The sequence below is a fragment of the Megachile rotundata genome, chromosome 11, assembly GCF_050947335.1.
Source record: "Megachile rotundata isolate GNS110a chromosome 11, iyMegRotu1, whole genome shotgun sequence".
NCBI classification, from domain to species: domain Eukaryota; kingdom Metazoa; phylum Arthropoda; class Insecta; order Hymenoptera; family Megachilidae; genus Megachile; species Megachile rotundata.
Window position 1 is genome coordinate 10,705,609 of NC_134993.1, and position 18,862 is coordinate 10,724,470.

The following is an 18,862-nucleotide window of genomic DNA, read 5'->3' on the forward strand; positions in this document are numbered from 1 at the left end:
ACTACGCGTTAAATATGCACGCGGTGGGTGACTACGCGTTGGATGTCCACACGCTGGATTACTACACGTTGTATTACTACGCGTTGGATTACTACGCGTAGGGTTACCACGCGTTGCATTACCACACGTTGAATTTCTACGCGTTGGATTACCACGCGTTGGATAACTACGCGTTATCCGAAGCTGTCGCTCTCGCGTCTGCGCTCTGATTGGTCCGTGATTTTCCTTAATAATTCAAAAACGAAGCTTCAAACCCCATTTCTGCAAAGGGAAATCTTATTCAGTATCACTACCCCTCATTTCAGGGATACTAATCGTAAGACACCCTCTATATTTACTTCCATGATTTCTTAAAAATGACAGTGCATTATGCATATACAGTAAATACATACAATCCCTAATAAATGATCTTAAAATTGAATCACCCTGTATATGAAAACGCATTTCATTTAAATCGATGATACTTTTAATAGAAGTACATATACTTCCATGAGTGCTGTTTTTAATATACAGTATTCTCCTTTATATTGAAACTGGACGTGTGTACGTATTTTCAGGCAAACGACCGTGATCGTGTATTTTCTCTCTCTATGCGGCCAAATATGCTTCTCTATATTCACTTGTCTCGAAATGAAATGGATGGTGTATCTGTCGGCCTTTCTCCTAGGGTACTGTATTCTCCTACATTTATTTACTATTATTTATTACAGACCTTTACTATATTTTATCAGTTATGTGAATCTTTATGTAAGTGTTCATATACATTTTCAAATTTAATAAATTCTTCATTTATCTTTTATTTATATTGAGGTACAAACTCTTTAAAGAAGGACAATAGACAATTTTCATACCATCACAAAATATTATTATAAAGTTGTAGATAATTGTAAGATAATTTTGAAGTGAAACAATTTTGTTTAAATTCGTATTTTAAAGAACATATAGAAATAATTTAATGGAGGACTGTTTTAAAGAAGAAATAATTTTGTTCAACTGATATGCTTTAGAGAAAATATTGAAACAATTTAATGAAGGACTATTTCAAGTCAGAAATAATTTTGTTAAAATTCATATTTTAAATACTTTAATAAAGAACTATTTTAAAGAAGAATTAATTATGAAGAAATAATTATTCAACTACTATGTTTTAAAGAATAAATCGAAATAGTTTAACAAAGAGTATTTTCCGCAGGTTCTCTATGGTGGGTTACGTGACCATAGGTTACGAAATGAGCGCGGAGTACACGTACCCCGAGTCCGAGGGAATAACGGCGGGAATTTTGAACGTGGCCAATAACGTTTACGGCATTGTGTTCGTTCTGATAATGGGTCGAGTATTAGAAGTATACGGGGATATTCCAGTGCACGTTGGACTTTGTATAGCGTTAGCAGTTGGTCTGATCACTACAGTGTTTACGAAAGACGAGCACAGACGTCAGGATGCCAAAAATGCTCAGTACACGCAAGTTAGTCAGAAGGAAAAGAACGATTGCAATGGCCGGGAGAAAAATTGAATATTCGAAAAGAATTGAATATTGTTTGAAGTATGAACTATTTTTGAAGATCTTGAATACGTGTCTCTTTTTTTATATTGTACATAGTGATAAGTAATAAATTATCATAATGAATTTATAGCTTTTTGATTTATAGAATCCTAGTGACAAAATTTATAAGTTTAGGGATTTTAGATGAAGAAAGTTTTTTATAGGGAAATTAAATAAATTCTTTTGAAGAATTTGGAAATTTGTATATTTGACATACTTATAGTTTAATTTATAATTTTTAGATTTTTTGAGGTATCAAAATTTCCCTAGATATCTTTATGTTACCGGGCTGGCAAACTTAAATTTTTAGTATTTAAACTTGCTTAAATTTAATATTCCTATATTGACAAACTAGTAAACTTAAATTTTTAACATTCTAAATTCAGTAAATTATCTAGTTACCAAACTTAAATTTCTGACATTTCAAATTTCCCTAAATTTAATATCTCTATATTATTAAATTATCGAACTTAAATTTTTACATTCTAAATTCCCTAGATGGTAAAACTACCAAACTTAAATTTTTAATACCCTAAATTTCCTTAAATTTAATATCCCTATATTACCAGATTATCAAGCTTAAATTTTTAACATTCTAAACTCCCTAGATTATCTAAATAACAAACCTAAATTTCTAACATTCCAAACTTCACTAAATTTAATATCCCTATATTGCCAAATTATCAAACTTAAATTTTTGACATTCTAAATTCCCTAAATTACCCAACTATCAAACTTAAATTTCTAACATTCCAATTTTCCCTAAATTTAATATCCCTACATTGCCAAATTATCAAACTTAAATTTTTGACATTCTAAATTCCCTAAATTACCCAACTACCAAACTTAAATTTCTAATATCCCAAATTTCCCTAAGTTTAATATCTCTATATTATCCAACTAGCAAACTCAAATTTCTAACATTCAAAATTCCCCCAAATTTAATATCCCTATATGACCAAACTAGTAAATTTAAATTTCTAACACCCTAAATTCCCTATATTATCCAACTAGCAAACTCAAATTTCTAACATTCAAAATTCCCCAAATTTAATATCCCTATATGACCAAACTAGTAAATTTAAATTTCTAACACCCTAAATTCCCTATATTATCCAACTAGCAAACTTAAATTTCTAACACTCTAAGTTCCCCCAAATTTAATATCCCTATATTACCAAACTAGTAAACTTAAATTTCTAACACCCTAAATTCCCTATATTATCCAACTAGCAAACTTAAATTTCTAACACTCTAAGTTCCCCTAAATTTAATATCCCTATATGACCAAACTAGTAAATTTAAATTTCTAACACCCTAAATTCCCTATATTATCCAACTAGCAAACTTAAATTTCTAACGCTCTAAGTTCCCCTAACTTTAATATCCCTATATTACCAAACTAATAAACTTAAATTTCTAACGCCTTAAATTCCCTATATTATCCAAATGCCAATCTCAAATTTCTGTCATCCCAAATTTAATATCCCTAAATTACCAAACTAGTAAACTTAAATTTCTAATATTCCAAAATCCCTCAAATTTGATATCCCTATATTACCCAACTAGTAAACTTAAATTTCCAGCACCCTAAATTCCCTATATTACCTAACTACCAATCTAAAATATCTAACTCCCAAAATTTCCCTAAATTCAACTCCCAAACTTAAACTAACATTCAACATTTACCATAAAAACTAAAAAATCCCAGAAACGTCTAAAAATCCTCATTCCCCTATCCATATTCCCCTGTTCCATAAGTCTCTCCTTATATTGCATACTTGACACTCCTACAATCATCACCTCTCCTTCAACCAACCCATAACAAAGCACGATCCCCACCCACGAAAAGAACAAACACAAAATAAAATACTGAAAAGAGAAACAATATATCCACACGGGTTTTGTCCCAACCCTCCACTAATTTACATGATTGTCGAGTAAGAAAAGAACAATTTGGAAACAAGCACGCAGCGTCGTGTCGATATTCGAACAAGACAAAACAATGGTTTCGAGACGCGAGCAGTTGTAGGGGGGTGACGTTTTATCGACAAGGAATATCCGGGCTTGTTTTTAGGTAAAAGGTAGAGGGTGCAACTGCGGCTGACACGTGACATGACGCGTGCACCACTTGTTACTCGACCAGAATACTTGATATACTACTCGATCAGAGAACAAAAGTACCCAATGCGGACTATTATATTTTGCGCTTTCGATCAAACTAGCACTCCTATCTGTCGGTTGCAGAACGTTACGTGGATTCTATCTTGACACTTGGACTAGACATTATTCGCTTTTTATCGGTTTTAATCATAGAGCATACACCATGGTGCATTAGGGTGCTTTTGGATATTAACTATCTCTAGGGAATTAGGGAGTTTCGATTCTGGAGGTGAACAGTGGAGTTGGAAATAATATTGTGGTCTATGAATTTGGTGAGGTAGGTGGAGATATAACAGTGTGAGGATATAGGGACTTTTGGGGGTATATTATTTTGAGGTTAAGAGAATTCGGGACACAGGTGTTTAGTGGATTTGGGGATTTAGGGATGTATGGAGGAACAAATCTGTTTATCGCAACATCAGTGTATGTTAAATTTAGGAATTTGAAGATGCAGGGACTTGTGAGTTCCCATGCAGACGTGGGAATATGGGGATTTAAGTTTTTGGAGAATATAGAACTTTGGGATTCGAATATATGTATAGGAATTTGGGGATATATGTATGTCAATATAGGGATATCTAGGGTTTCGGGATCTAGGGATTTGGGAAAATTAGAATTGGGGATCTAGGGAATTTAGAGTATTAGAATTTGGGATCTAGGGAATTTAACAATATTAGAATTGGAGATCTAAGGATTTGAGAATATTAGAATTTTGGATCTAGGGAATTTAACAATATTAGAATTGAAGATCTAGGGAATTTAACAATGTTAGAATTGGAGATCTAAGGATTTGAGAATATTAGAATTTTGGATCTAGGGAATTTAACAATATTAGAATTGGAGATCTAAGGATTTGAGAATATTAGAATTTTGGATCTAGGGAATTTAACAATATTAGAATTGGAGATCTAAGGATTTGAGAATATTAGAATTTTGGATCTAGGGAATTTAACAATATTAGAATTGGAGATCTAAGGATTTGAGAATATTAGAATTTGAGATCTAGGGAATTCAGAATATTACAATTGGAAATCTAAGGATTTGAGAATATTAGAATTTTGGATCTAGGGAATTTAACAATATTAGAATTGGAGATCTAAGGATTTGAGAATACTAGAATTTGAGATCTAGGGAATTTAACAATATTAGGATTGGAGATCTAAGGATTTGAAAATATTAGAATTTTGGATCTAGGGAATTTAACAATATTAGAATTGGAGATCTAAGGATTTGAGAATATTAGAATTTTGGATCTAGGGATTTGGGAAAATTAGAATTGGGGATCTAGGGAATTTAGAGTATTAGAATTTGGGATCTAGGGAATTTAACAATATTAGAATTGGAGATCTAAGGATTTGAGAATATTAGAATTTGAGATCTAGGGAATTCAGAATATTAGAATTTGGGATCTAGGGAATTTAACAATATTAGGATTGGAGATCTAAGGATTTGAGAATATTAGAATTTTGGATCTAGGGATTTGGCAAAATTAGAATTGGGGATCTAGGGAATTTAGAGTATTAGAATTTTGGATCTAGGAAATTTAACAATATTAGAATTGGAGATCTAAGGATTTGAGAATATTAGAATTTTGGATCTAGGGAATTTAACAGTATTAGAATTAGAGATCTAAGGATTTGAGAATATTAGAATTTGAGATCTAGGGAATTCAGAATATTAGAATTTGGGATCTAGGGAATTTAACAATATTAGGATTGGAGATCTAAGGATTTGAGAATATTAGAATTTTGGATCTAGGGAATTTAACAATATTAGAATTGGAGATCTAAGGATTTAAGAATATTAGAATTTTGGATCTAGGGAATTTACCAATATTAGAATTGGAGATCTAAAGATTTGAGAATATTAGAATTTGGGATCTAGGGAATTCAGAATATTACAATTGGGAATGTAAGGAACTGAGATTATTAAAATTAAGAATCTAGGAACTTAACAATATTACAATCATAAAATTAAGATTTTGAGAATATTAGAATTATTATTCCGAAGATCAACAGAAATCTTAACATATTCTTTACACAATATTTCATAAGTTCTCAAATCACCAAATTTTCCCCCATATTTTTTAATTACAAAAGCCACGACCATCCAGCAAAAAAGCCAGACGCCAAAAACCATGAAACCCAAGCAGGAATCAATGAAACCCAAACAGTACGCAAATGCACGTTCCGCGTACCGCGCGACAGAGAGCGATTTTTCGATCATCAACAACCGAGGGGTTGTTTTATCGTTCCGGAAAGAAAGTAGCTCGTAAAACATTCCGCGGCGCTGTTCTAAGCAGACCGCAGACGACGTCGTACACATCCGTCGTGGACGAAAAAAAGATTGGGGGGAGAGGAAAATTATTGATCTATTGACAGCACAAACACGTTCGAATAGAAGCCGAGGGTGGACTTGGTATCCATCGAGATTGCGATTATCACAAAGGGACTTATGGATTATCGATAACTGGCGAGAATGAAAAGCGGAAACGACAGGTCACCACAAATGGACTCGAGTGGACGGGATGGGAACATAGATCGATAAATTCCATTTAATTCATTCGGGCACGGCCACGCCGACGAAGATAAATGGAAAATTTCGTATAAATATTCTGCCTTGTTTCCTTCATATAGTCTATGGATGTCGAATTAGGAGTATTTTCCAACATTTTTTATGTTTTCAATAAAATTTGTTCAAATTGTAATTATGTAATTTGGATATCATGATTAGTATTGTGTAGGGCATCTAGGGATTTTTGAAATATTAGAATTGGTGATCCAGGGATTTGGGAATATTAAAATGGGAGATCTAGGGATTTTGAAATAATAAAATTGGGGATTTAGGGATTTGGGAATATTAGAATTGGAGAACTAGAGATTTAGGAATTCTAGAATTAGGGATCTTGTGATTTGGGAATATTAGAATGGGAGTACTAGGGATTTTGGAATATCACAATTGGTGATCTAGGGATTTTGGTATACTAGAATGGCAGATTTAGTGATTTTGGAATATTGGAATTGAAGATCTAGGGATTTTGGAGTATCAGAATTGGTGATCCAGGGATTTGGGAATATTAAAATGGGAGATCTAGGGATTTTGAAATAATAAAATTGGGGATTTAGGGATTTGGGAGTATTAGAATTGGAGAACTAGAGATTTGGGAATTCTAGAATTAGGGATCTTGTGATTTGGGAATATTAGAATGGGAGTACTAGGGATTTTGGAATATCACAATTGGTGATCTAGGGATTTTGGTATACTAGAATGGCAGATTTAGTGATTTTGGAATATTGGAATTGAGGATCTAGGGATTTTGGAGTATTAGAATTGGTGATCCAGGGATTTGGAAATATTAAAATGGGAGATCTAGGGATTTTGGAATATTAACATTGGGGATTTAGGGATTTGGGAATATTAGAATGGGAAAACTAGGGATTTGGAAATTTTAGAATTAGAGATCTTGGGATTTGAGAATATTAGAATTGGGGAATAGGAATTTTGGAATATTGGAATTATGGATCTAGGGAATTTAGAATTTTAGAATTGGGGATCTAGGGAATTAAAAATATTAGAATCGGGGATCTAGGGATTTCAGAGTATTAAAATTGGGGTTCTAGGCATTTGCAATCATTAGAATTAATCATCTAGGGATTTGGGAATATTAGAACTAGTAATCTAGAGATTTTAGTATATTACAATTGAAAATCTGAGGATTCAAAAATGTCACAATTGTGGATCTAGGAATTTAAGAACATTGGAATTTAAGATCGACAGTGTGTAAACCTAGAAATCACTAAATTTATATACTGAATCACTAAATTCTCCTCTTTCTACAACTCCAATTAAAAAAATTCTATAATTTCAAAATTTTCAAATTCTCGTCTCTTCAGAAAACATTAAAAATGTATACACTTGAAGTCTCTCCTTCTCTCCTCCCGTTTCGAATCACTTAACTAAATTAAATTTGCGACGCCAGTCATCCATGACCGTGGCAATCATCGTGTTAACACTAAACGCTACTTAGGGACGATCATAGTCATCATTGAACGCTGACTATTTATAATACTATACAAGGTGAGTCACGCAATTGAGCCAACTTCTATTTCAATTTGATTTAATACTGAAAAATAGTTAACTATTTTCTCTGTTTTAATTTTAATATTTTTTCATGAACTTCAACTATTTTATGTAAATTTGCATTTCATAAATAATTATTGTTTATTAAGAAAGAAGTATATTTAAATGTTTTAAATATATGTATCTTGAGGTTCATTTTAGGTTAGGTTAAATAAGTAATTTTGGGTTAGGTTAGATTCTTATTTTGAGAGGTTAGGTTAGTATTATATCTTAAATATATTTAAGTGCTTTAAGTATATGTATCTTGAGGTTCATTTTAGGTTATGTTAAATAAGTAATTTTAGGTTAGGTTAAATTCTTATTTTGAGAGGTTAGGTTAGTATTATATCTTAAGTATATTTAAGTGTTTTAAGTATATGTATCTTGAGGTTCATTTTAGGTTATGTTAAATAAGTAATTTTAGGTTAGGTTAGGTTCTTATTTTGAGAGGTTAGGTTAGTATTACATCTTAAGAATAAATAAAGACTCAATCACATTTATTTCAAAACACGAATTAAATTAAATTGTCCAATTAATTAAATAACATTTACTGTATAAAATTCTTATTTTATAAAATTAAATAATATTAATTATACGAAATACTTGGTTTAAAAATGTACGTCGGAATATTTTTAATGAAATAAATTATCAAGGAAAGTTTGAATTATCTCGCGAGATGTGATATTTTTACATTGCGTACTAGTTTTACAAAGTTTTTTTACACGGAATATAAAAGAACATGCGGCTCCATTTAAAACATGGTGCATTTGCATTTTTTACATGCATCGTTGCACTTACGAAAAAGGCAAACTCGAGATATAACCTAGTCCAATAGCGTGGTTTATCCTGTGCCCGGAGTCTCTCAACAAAATACGAGTTTTATTCTGTGGGTGAACTAACGAAATGTTTATACAAAGATTGAACGTAATAAGCTTTGCTGATTCTGTTACTATTATTAATCATTACTGTATCGAGTTTCATTTAGTTTCGGTAAGAATTTGTACAAAATTACGTGTTGTACATTTTTGAAAATATTTATTTACTTGGAAATTCGTGTAGGATATTTTATTGACAAAGTTAGGGAAAATGCAATATAACAAAATGTAGTTTGGCAAAATTAAATTGTGGTAAATGGAGTGTTGTATGATGTGAATTATTATGGAAGTTGAAGTATTTCAATGACTTTGAGGATGATTTTTAAGAGAACTTTTGGAAATGACAATATAAGTAGCGGCAATATAACAAGAGATTACAGTAACTGTAATCTAACGTATAATTTCACGACTATTGGTAAAATAATACAAAATGTAATTGCAAACGGAGCTAATGAACAACTTATTCCAAAACTCGTAAATCGGCAATATAACAAGAGACCATTGTAACTGTAATCTAATGTATAATTCTACGACTATTGGTAAAACAACACAAAATGTAGTTGTAAACTAAACTAATGAACAACTTATTCCTAAACTCGTAAATCGGCAATATAACAAGAGACCATTGTAACTGTAATCTAATGTATAATTTTACGACTATTGGTAAAATAACACAAAATGTAGTTGTAAACTAAGGTAATGAACAACTTATTCCAAAACTCGTAAATCGGCAATATACCAAGAGACCATTGTAACTGTAATCTAATGTATAATTCTACGACTATTGGTAAAATAACACAAAATGTAGTTGTAAACTAAGCTAATGAACAGCTTATTCCCAAACTCGTCAATCGGCAATATAGATAGTGGCAATATAACGATAAACTACTGTAATCGCAAAGTGATATAACTCTGTGAGCGTCACGACAATCGAGAATATAATAAAACCATTGTAATTGTAAACTAATCTAATCAACGACCAGAACATCGGCGATATAGCTAGTGACAATGTAACGATAAGCTACAGTAATTGCAAAGTGACCTATAATTCTGTGTGTACCACAATCGACAGTATAATAAAAATACTGTAATTGCACACTAACCAAATAAGCAAACAAAAAATCGGCAATATAGCTAGCGGCAATATAACAATAAGCTACTGTAATCGCAAAATGACCTATAATTCTGTATGTACCACAATCGATAGTATAATAAAAATACTGTAATTGCACTCTAACTTAATAAGCAAACAAAAAATCGGCAATATAGCTAGCGGCAATATAACAATAAGCTACCGCAATTGCAAAGTGACCTAGAATTCTGTGTGTACCACAATCGACAGTATAATAAAAATACTGTAATTGCACTCTAACCTAATAAGCAAACAAAAAATCGGCAATATAGCTAGCGGCAATATAACGATAAACTACTGTGACTGCAAAGTGACCCAAATCTATCCACTCTCAGCTGTCATCCCTTAACTTATTGATTCGATTAATTTGGCCCAGTAAATCGAAATGTTCCGTCCAATTAATTTGGCCATTAAATCCGAACGTTCGATTCAATCTAAACTCCAGTTTATTTTCTCGATGTTGGACAGGATTCTTCGCAGGCGTCAGGGAGCCGGCAAGTTCTAAGCGATCCCCGGCCAGAATCAAGATCGGAGTCAGGTGAGCCTCACTGTCAATCCGATAATTAGTTTGCATGCCACGTTTTTCGACCGAGCCGATCGAATTCGTACGCGTAAGAGCAACGGCGAGCCACGATCTTGCGAATTCATAATGCCCTCGGTATTCCTGCCACGTACAACGCTCACGTAAGCCATGACAAAATTATGTACTACAACGGGTGCTTTCGCCGGTACGTTTTAAAGCGCACCCGTAGACGGGAAGGAAATTACCTATCGTCGGGATGAAGCCGGTTCCGTGGGGAAATTTTCTTCAATACGAATCGGTATTTGTAAATAACACGACATGATGCTCCCGATGGGCACGACGGACACCCGTTTCTTTTTATCAGCCTTACGGAGATGATTACTTTTGTCTTCGGATCGGGCGGCTCATGGGGCTTTATTATTTTCATGGAGATATTTAATTAAGAATTTTATATTCGGTATCTAGGGAATTGACGAGTATTTGGTAGACTTTAAATTGGAGACTGATGTGACGATATAGAAATTATCAGACGTAGGAACTTGGAGGAGTGGGATTACGGGAAGTTTGGTGTTTGGAGGATTTGGAATTTAGGGATTTAAGGATTTGGAGATCTAGGGATTTGGGAATATTAGAATTCGGAATCTAGGGATTTGAGGGCCTAAGAGTTTTGGTAGATAGGAAGTTAGAGACTTAAGGAAGTTAGGGTGTACAAGTATACTAATGTGACGCGCTCATGACGCATTGATGACTCACTCATGACGCACTCACGATGTAATCTTGACGCACTGGTGACACACTCACGATGTAATCTTGACGCACCCACGATGTAATCTTGACGCACTGGTGACGCACTCACGATGTAATCTTGACGCAATCGTGACGCACCTACGATGTAATGACGCACTCGAGACGCACCCACGATGCAATCGTGACGCATTGGTGACACATTGGTGACACATTGGTGACACATTGATGACTCGCTGGTGACGCATTCGTGATGCACCCACAATGTAATCTTGACGCACTCTTGACGCACCTACGATGCAATTTTGACGCACTGGTGACTCATTGATGATTCGCTGATGACGCATTCGTGACGCACCCACGATGTAATCTTGACGCACTAATGACGCATCTACGATGTAATCCTGACGTACTAGTGACGCACCTACGATGTAATCTTGACGCACTCCTAACGCATTGGTGACGCACTCGCGACGCACCCACGATGCAATCTTGACGCACTGGTGACGCACTCACGACGCACTCATGGCGCTCTGGAGACGTGACTCAATCATGACGCACTCGTGACGCATTCGTGACGCCTTCGTGACGCATTTGTGACGCATTCGTGACGCATTCGTGACGCATTCGTGACGCACTGAAGACGTAGTCGTGACTCATTCATGACGCACTCGTGACGCATTCTTGATGCATTAGTGACGCTTTCTTGACGCACTGTTGTCGCATTCGGAACGCAATCGTAACGCATTCATGATACACTCCTGACGCACTCGTGACGCACTCTACAGTTCAGAATCCTATTTACACCACTATTTTTCATTCAATTTTGATTATAATTTATAAGTAAGGAAGAATCGCCGCCTACAAAACATGCTTATCTTCTTAGAGTACTAAATTTCAGGAATCATCGCACGTCATCAAAGTATTAAATTTAGCAGGAAACTAAATCGAACCACCTCTTTAATTTCAACGTTCCACGTAATCCCTCTGGCCACCACACGAGACCTGTTATTTCAGCATTGTGTCCCAGCAATTCAAAGTGGACACCTTTGATGTTCCGCCAGATTGAAAGCGGTAAGCCCCTTCAGATGAAGACCCCGTTTCGAAATTGAGATACGTTTAAACGCCGTGTATCTTTCGCAGAAACAACGAAGTTGCGCAACGAGTCGTAAATTAAGATGCGCGTCGTTCGATTTTGCTGTGATAAGTCGTGCGATGGTTCAGCAAGTTTTTACGCCATTTCGGTAAAATCTGATTTGCCGAATTTGTATGCGGGGGATTTGACGGAAAAATTGTCGTGCTACTGCGGAAAATTTGGACGTTCTCGGTGATTAGATTATTAACGTGCATTAATTAGAGGAATTGTAGAGGTGATTCGATTTGGACAGAAAAGTAGGATGAAGGGAAGAATATTTTTTATAGCACAGCTTTAGAATTTAACTTGATATTTACTATTTAATTAGTTTTCTATTTTCTATTATTTAATTTGAAAATATCAGTTTAGCTAGTTTAATAAAAGTAATTATTGCTTGCAAATTTTAAGAGTTAAATTAACAAATTTATTCAGGGAGGATGTTTTGAGATACAAAGTATGATAGTTGTGTTGTAAAGAAAGGCGGTGTAAGAGCAGGAAGCTACATCACTTAAGGTCTGCACTTTAAGGTTAACTCAAGGTTTATGGGTACTCGTGCCCGTTGAAGAGTTCAGGGACATCAGTGTGCAGGTAGTTTACAATACCTTGCTAAACCTCAATTTTCAAATTTTTTAAAAATTTGAAAAGGCAGAAATATCAAATTTATTAATCAATTTATTTTCGGTAGCTAGGAAGTTAGGGTGTTAGGGAAGTTAGGGTTTACAAGTATACTATCGTGACGCGCTCATGATGCATTGATGACGCACTCTTGACGCACTCGAGACGCACCCACGATGCAATCTTGACGCACTGGTGACGCATTGATGACTCACTGGTGACGCACTCGTGACGCATTGATGACTCACTGGTGATGCACTCGTGACGCATTGATGACTCACTGATGACGCACTCGTGAAGCACCCACGATGTAGTATTGACGCACTCGTGACGCACCCACGATGTAATCTTGACGCACTTGTGACGCACCCACGATGTAGTCTTGACGCACTCTTGACGCACCCATGATGTAATCTTGACGCACTGGTGACGCATTGATGACTCACTGGTGACGCACTCGTGACGTATTGATGACTCACTGGTGACGCACTCGTGACGCACCCACGAAGTAATCTTGGCAGTCGTGACGCACCCACGATGTAATCTTGACGCACTCGTGATGCACTCACGACGTAGTTTTGACGCACTCTTGACGCACCCATGTTGTAATCTTGACGCACTGGTGACGCATTGATGACTCACTGGTGATGCACTCGTGACGCATTGATGAATCACTGGTGACGCACTCGTGACGTATTAATGACTCACTGATGACGCACTCGTGAAGCACCCACGATGTAGTATTGACGCACTCGTGACGCACCCACGATGTAATCTTGACGCACTCGTGACGCACCCACGATGTAATCTTGACGCACTCGTGACGCACTCCCGATGTAATCTTAACGCACTCGTGACGCACCACGATGTAGTCTTGACGCACTCTTGAAAAATTTGAAAATGCAGAAATATCAAATTTATTAATCAATTTATTGTTTTCAAAATTTCAGACATTTAATAATTCAGCAATACAGAAATACAGAAAATGCAGAAATTTCATGTCTCAATAATTATCAAATCTTCCAAAATTTTCAACAAACTTTGTGTACCAAATATTTTTCACTACTCACAAGTACTTTAGGTACAAGTCATCAAATCATGTCGCTTTCTACATTTCGAAACCGCTCGACAACCTAATATTATGCTAATAATAGCAGCATATTGAATACTAAAACTTGAACTTATTATACATGCATTTTCACTATGACAATATTGAATTTAAAAAATTTAAGTAAAGGGTAGAAATTGTATGTGATATATGTATATGGATATGCGAATGCATATGAGTATTATCATAGAATGAATTTGAATGATAAAAAATGACCGTGACAAACATTGAAGCGGCCATCGTGATACTTTTCGGTGAGCGATCATTCGCCTCACGTAATATAGGTTTGCTGTACTTACGAAACGATAAGCAATAACCGCCGAAACGAAATCGTTTCGTATCACTTCGTATTCACGATGTTGGCCGCCATCTCATAAACGTGTGGCTGCATATAAAGACGGATGAAAGACACTGGCAAAAGCCAGTCAAAATTTTCGTGGCGGACCTCACGGTGCTGGCCTGCAAGAATGAGGAACACGGTAACGAGATTTGTTATGCAAAAACATTATTAATCATACATTAAATTAACATTATTATTCATACATTTGTGTGTTCAAACTTTTTTTAAAATGTAACGAAACTATATTTTATATTTCATATTTTATATTTTATATTTCATATTTCATATTTTATATTTTATATTTTATATTTTATATTTTGTATTTTGTATTTTGTATTTTATATTTTCTATTTTGTATTTTGTATTTTATATTTCATATTTTATATTTCACATTTCATATTTTATATTTTATATTTTATATTTTATAGTTTATATTTTATATTTTATATTTCATATTTCATATTTCATATTTCATATTTTATATTTTATATTTCATATTTTATATTTCATATTTTATATTTCATATTTTATATTTCATATTTTATATTTCATATTTTATTTGTATTACAAGTTTTTTTCAAGTTAAATTCACCCTTCAGCAAATTAAGTTCATTCCTTTGCAAATTAAATTAATTCTTTTACAAATTAAATTAATTCTCTCGCAAATATTCTTTTTAACAATTAACTAAAATTAAAGTGCTTAAAATTTCAATAAAACACCACTAAAAATATAGAAATACAGTTTGTAAAAATAGTTAAATATGCAACGAGTGTCTCAGAAGCAAAATATTTATTTCTATTCTTCTATTTAATAATTTAACTTCCATCGCTTAAAATATTGAAGTGTAACCTTTTGTGATGATAGATCAATGTTTAATGAAGATTTGCAGTACTCTAAAGCGGTCATAGAGTGTCTGTAAACGGTACAATAAATTATTAATCGAAAGCTTTAATATTTCTGCTGAGACCGCCATTTTTCTGTGGCGGCGAGGTAAAGGCGCGAAATTTGAAATACAAAAAAGCTAATTAGTAAATTACAGCTTCTCTGTTAATTATACTGTAACCAATAAATTGATATTAGTTTATTTATATACCATAAGTGCAATAAATATTATAATATGTATAATTAATATTCTGACATTTTGACTGTCGTTTAACGTTTGATTAATATTCACTCTATTTTATTATTCAGAGTTAGGGATTCAATTTATAGATTCTATAATGTTTACTATTCCGATTCAGGGATTATATCATTTGATCATATCAGATTATTTTGCAAGGTTTATTATTCATGCTAGGAATATTTATTATTCAGAAATGCAAGGTCAAAATTTGAAAATCGCACAAAATACAGAATACGAATTTATTCCAAATTGACGTTTTGGAAAGCATCGCTGAAACAAAAACCGATAAAAAGATAGAACAAACGTTTCACCCGATGTTAAAATAACGACGTACCGTTTTCTTCGTATTTCCGAAAGCGGCATCGAAAGGACAGCAGGAAAAGCGTACGACAGCTAAGCCATTAATTGCTTTTCCATTTTCCAGCTGACCCTCGTGCTTCTCTGTATCGGACTAGCAACATCAGATTTATCGCCATATAAACCAAGGGGATGGCGTCCTAATGGTCAACGCTTTAATCCCGCCAACAATCGATTGCATGCGTATTACGGGCCCCCTGGATTACCAGCCTATGAACCTCCAAGCTCGACAAGCCACCCCCCAATTTTCACCACTACTCCACCGCCGACAACTACGACGACAACGATGAAAACCACAATGACCCCACGCACCAGGGAGCCCACAACACCCTCGAGCAACCCTGAAGAAGACTTCGACTCCAATCCGGCATTGGCGATCGCCAATTCGTTCGCTTTCAATCGACCGGTTTACATTTACAACGCCTTCCCCTTTCTCCCGGGACAGGTTCTGCTCAAATGATCGCTTAATGGCCGACGTTTACTGTACTCCATTTAACGAATGTTTAATTAAAGGTACCTTTATGGGAATCCGAGTTGACTGATTGTTACTCTCATGATACTTTTTACTATATTTTTTTACTGGATTTTTAATATACTGATTGTTCGCTTCAACTATGTTTTTCGTCTGTTTACCTTTTTATTTGATTTTTAATATTTTTGTGATGGCTGTTTCATTTTGATGATGGCTGTTTTATTTTTCAAATGTTTCATGTATAGTTCTCTTTATAAAATTTTGATGGACTAGTTGGGACCTTTTATGGTGACCCTGAGTGTATGTGAAGGTCAAGGTCGTTGAAAGTTGTTCACTCATAAAAAATTTGTGAATCCAACAATTTCTTAAAAATTGACAAAAATTAAAAAACTATTTCTATTTACCTTCACTCCACTACAAGTTTTACGTTGGTTCAAATATTTTCGTTCACTATTTTTAATAATTTTTAGTAAGCAAAAAAAATATTGATGAATGGTGACGCACACGTGATGCATTGATAACTCACTGACGACGCACTCGTGACGCACCCACGATGCAATCTTGACGCACTCGTGACGCACTGATGACGCACTCGTGACGCACCCACGATGTCATCTTGACGCACTCGTGACGCACCCACGATGTAATCTTGACGCACTCGTGACGCATTGATGACTGATGACGCACTCGTGACGCACCCACGATGTAATCTTGACGCACTCGTGACGCATTGATGACGCACTGGTGACTCACTGGTGACGCACTCGTGTCGCACCCACGATGTCATCTTGACGCATTCGTGACGCACCCACGATGTAATCTTGACGCACTGGTGACGCACTGGTGACGCACTCGTGACGCACCCACGATGTCATCTTGACGCACTCGTGACGCACCCACGATGTAATCTTGACGCACTCGTGACGCACCTACGATGTAATCTTGACGCATTCGTGACGCACCACTACAAGTTTTACGTTGGTCCAAATATTTTCGTCCACTATTTTCAGTAATTTTAATAAGTGTGTCATCAGTCTGCATTCTGACAATATCTGCCTCAACCTTCCACTCCCGTCATGTTCTCACATTACAATAACCCTGAAACAAAACAGTCCCCTATTTTTAGTCAACAATGGTTATATACCGACTCGACGAAGTCGTCCATCTTGTACGCTTTAAAAATGGTTGTCGAACGAGGATTAATTTCCTGCAGAAGCTAAATAATCAGCGCGTCGATAAATGTTGGCTAATTTGCATCTCACGTTACGACGAGCCTCCTGTGATTACATCACAGAATTGCCAGTGGCTGATTAAAGATGCAGCGTAGCGTCAGGTGCGTTCAAAGCCCTTTCAACGCCCGTGAACTTCAACCCTTCTCGAACTGATGGACGTCCATTTCGATAATTGCTTGTCTTACAACGGACAGTTTAGTGTTAACGCTTTCGGTTTGGGTGAAAATTTAATTTTGTACTTTGGGGAATGTAGGGGTTACATTTGGTGGTAGGAGGGAAGGAGGGAAGGAATTTCGTTTTGGGAATTTGAGAAGTGGGGATGGACTGTTTTTGATTTCGAAGGTTGGGAATTTGGAGGTTTCAATTTTGCAAATTTTTTAATTTTCAAGTTTTCGAGTTTTCAAGTTTTCAAGTTTTCAAGTTTCCGAGTTTTTAAGTTTTCAAGTTTTCAAGTTTTCTAGTTTTCAAGTTTCTAAAGTTCCAAATTTCCAAATTTCCAAATTTCCAAATTTCCAAATTCTCAAATTTAGAAATTCACAAATTCTCAAATCCTTAAATTCCCAAATTCCCAAATTCCCAAATTCCCAAATCCCCAAATCCCCAAATTCCTAAATCTTTAAATCCCTAAATCCCTAAATCCCTAAATTCCTAAATCCCTAAATCCCTAAATCCCTAATTCCCTAAATCCCTAAATCCCTAAATCCCTAAATCCCTAAATCCCTAAATCCCTAATTCCCTAAATCCCTAAATTCCAAAATCCCTAAATCCCTAAATCCCTGAATCCCTAAATCTCCAAATTCCCAAATTCCCAAATTCCCAAATCCCCAAATCCCTAAATCCCTAACTCCTTATATCCCTAAATCCCTAAATCCCTAGATCCCCAGATCACTAAATCCCCAAATCCCCAAATCCCCAAATCCCCAAGTCCCAAATTTATAATTCCCCAAAACCCCAAATCTGCAAACAGCTCCCCAAAAAATCTGCAACTCCCCAAAAAACTGTACTCTAATGCTCCACGTTACAAACGAGTATATTGTGTAAACGTAACAACGTAATACATTTTTCCAGTAGAAAAGAAAGCAGCAGTCATATTTATTCGTAAGTGAAGGAATACAGTGATCTGACAGTTTTGTGAGAAGACTGAAATAACACATCATATTTCTCGCAGAAAGGCGGTGGTAGAATAGACACACTATGTATACTCTTTTCACACCGGCCGCAGTATTTCATTTCTTATCTTTTGGAGGCGCATTTTGCTTAGAAATATGTAACTTACTGATTTCTTGTGGGAAATGACATGTTTATTTTTATTTTGTGTGAAAATTCTGTTGTTTCAATAATTAAGTATCAAGTGGCACTGGGTCAATTATAACCCAGTG

At 35.1% G+C, this 18,862-nt stretch overlaps 2 protein-coding genes and 1 long non-coding RNA gene across 4 annotated transcripts in view; 2 read left to right on the plus strand and 1 right to left on the minus strand.

Moving 5' to 3' along the window:
- Positions 1-13,970, plus strand: part of nrm (neuromusculin) — a 544,158-nt gene extending 530,188 nt beyond the window's left edge. The window contains exons 21-22 of one of the 2 annotated variants that reach the window (XM_076537552.1): positions 10,302-10,371; positions 13,801-13,970. In XM_076537552.1, coding sequence (XP_076393667.1) covers positions 10,302-10,371; positions 13,801-13,808 — 78 coding nt within the window. In that variant the 3' untranslated portion in view covers positions 13,809-13,970. Of the gene's footprint in view, positions 1-557; positions 669-1,192; positions 1,629-10,301; positions 10,372-13,800 lie in introns of those variants that run through there. The other variant, XM_076537544.1, reaches the window with a different exon arrangement.
- Positions 13,373-15,886, minus strand: LOC143265437 (uncharacterized). Its single transcript, XR_013039996.1, has 3 exons — positions 15,757-15,886; positions 14,258-14,417; positions 13,373-13,734 (listed from the first exon to the last, which is right to left on the minus strand). It is a non-coding gene; the product is annotated as an uncharacterized LOC143265437 (long non-coding RNA).
- LOC100883316 (uncharacterized) lies at positions 14,298-16,307 on the plus strand. The gene is made up of 2 exons (XM_003700939.3): positions 14,298-14,437; positions 15,847-16,307. The coding sequence occupies exons 1-2, from the start codon at positions 14,360-14,362 to the stop codon at positions 16,237-16,239; spliced, it is 471 nt and encodes a 156-aa protein (XP_003700987.3). The 5' UTR covers positions 14,298-14,359; the 3' UTR covers positions 16,240-16,307.
- Positions 16,308-18,862: the final 2,555 nt, after the last annotated feature.

Bases quoted from the DNA above. Each gene is read 5' to 3' on its own strand.
- LOC100883316 (XM_003700939.3), top strand. From the start codon at position 14,360: ATGAAAGACACTGGCAAAAGCCAGTCAAAATTTTCGTGGCGGACCTCA. The intron at 14,438-15,846 runs GTAACGAGATTT...TCCATTTTCCAG, and splicing joins CTGCAAGAATGAGGAACACG to CTGACCCTCGTGCTTCTCTG.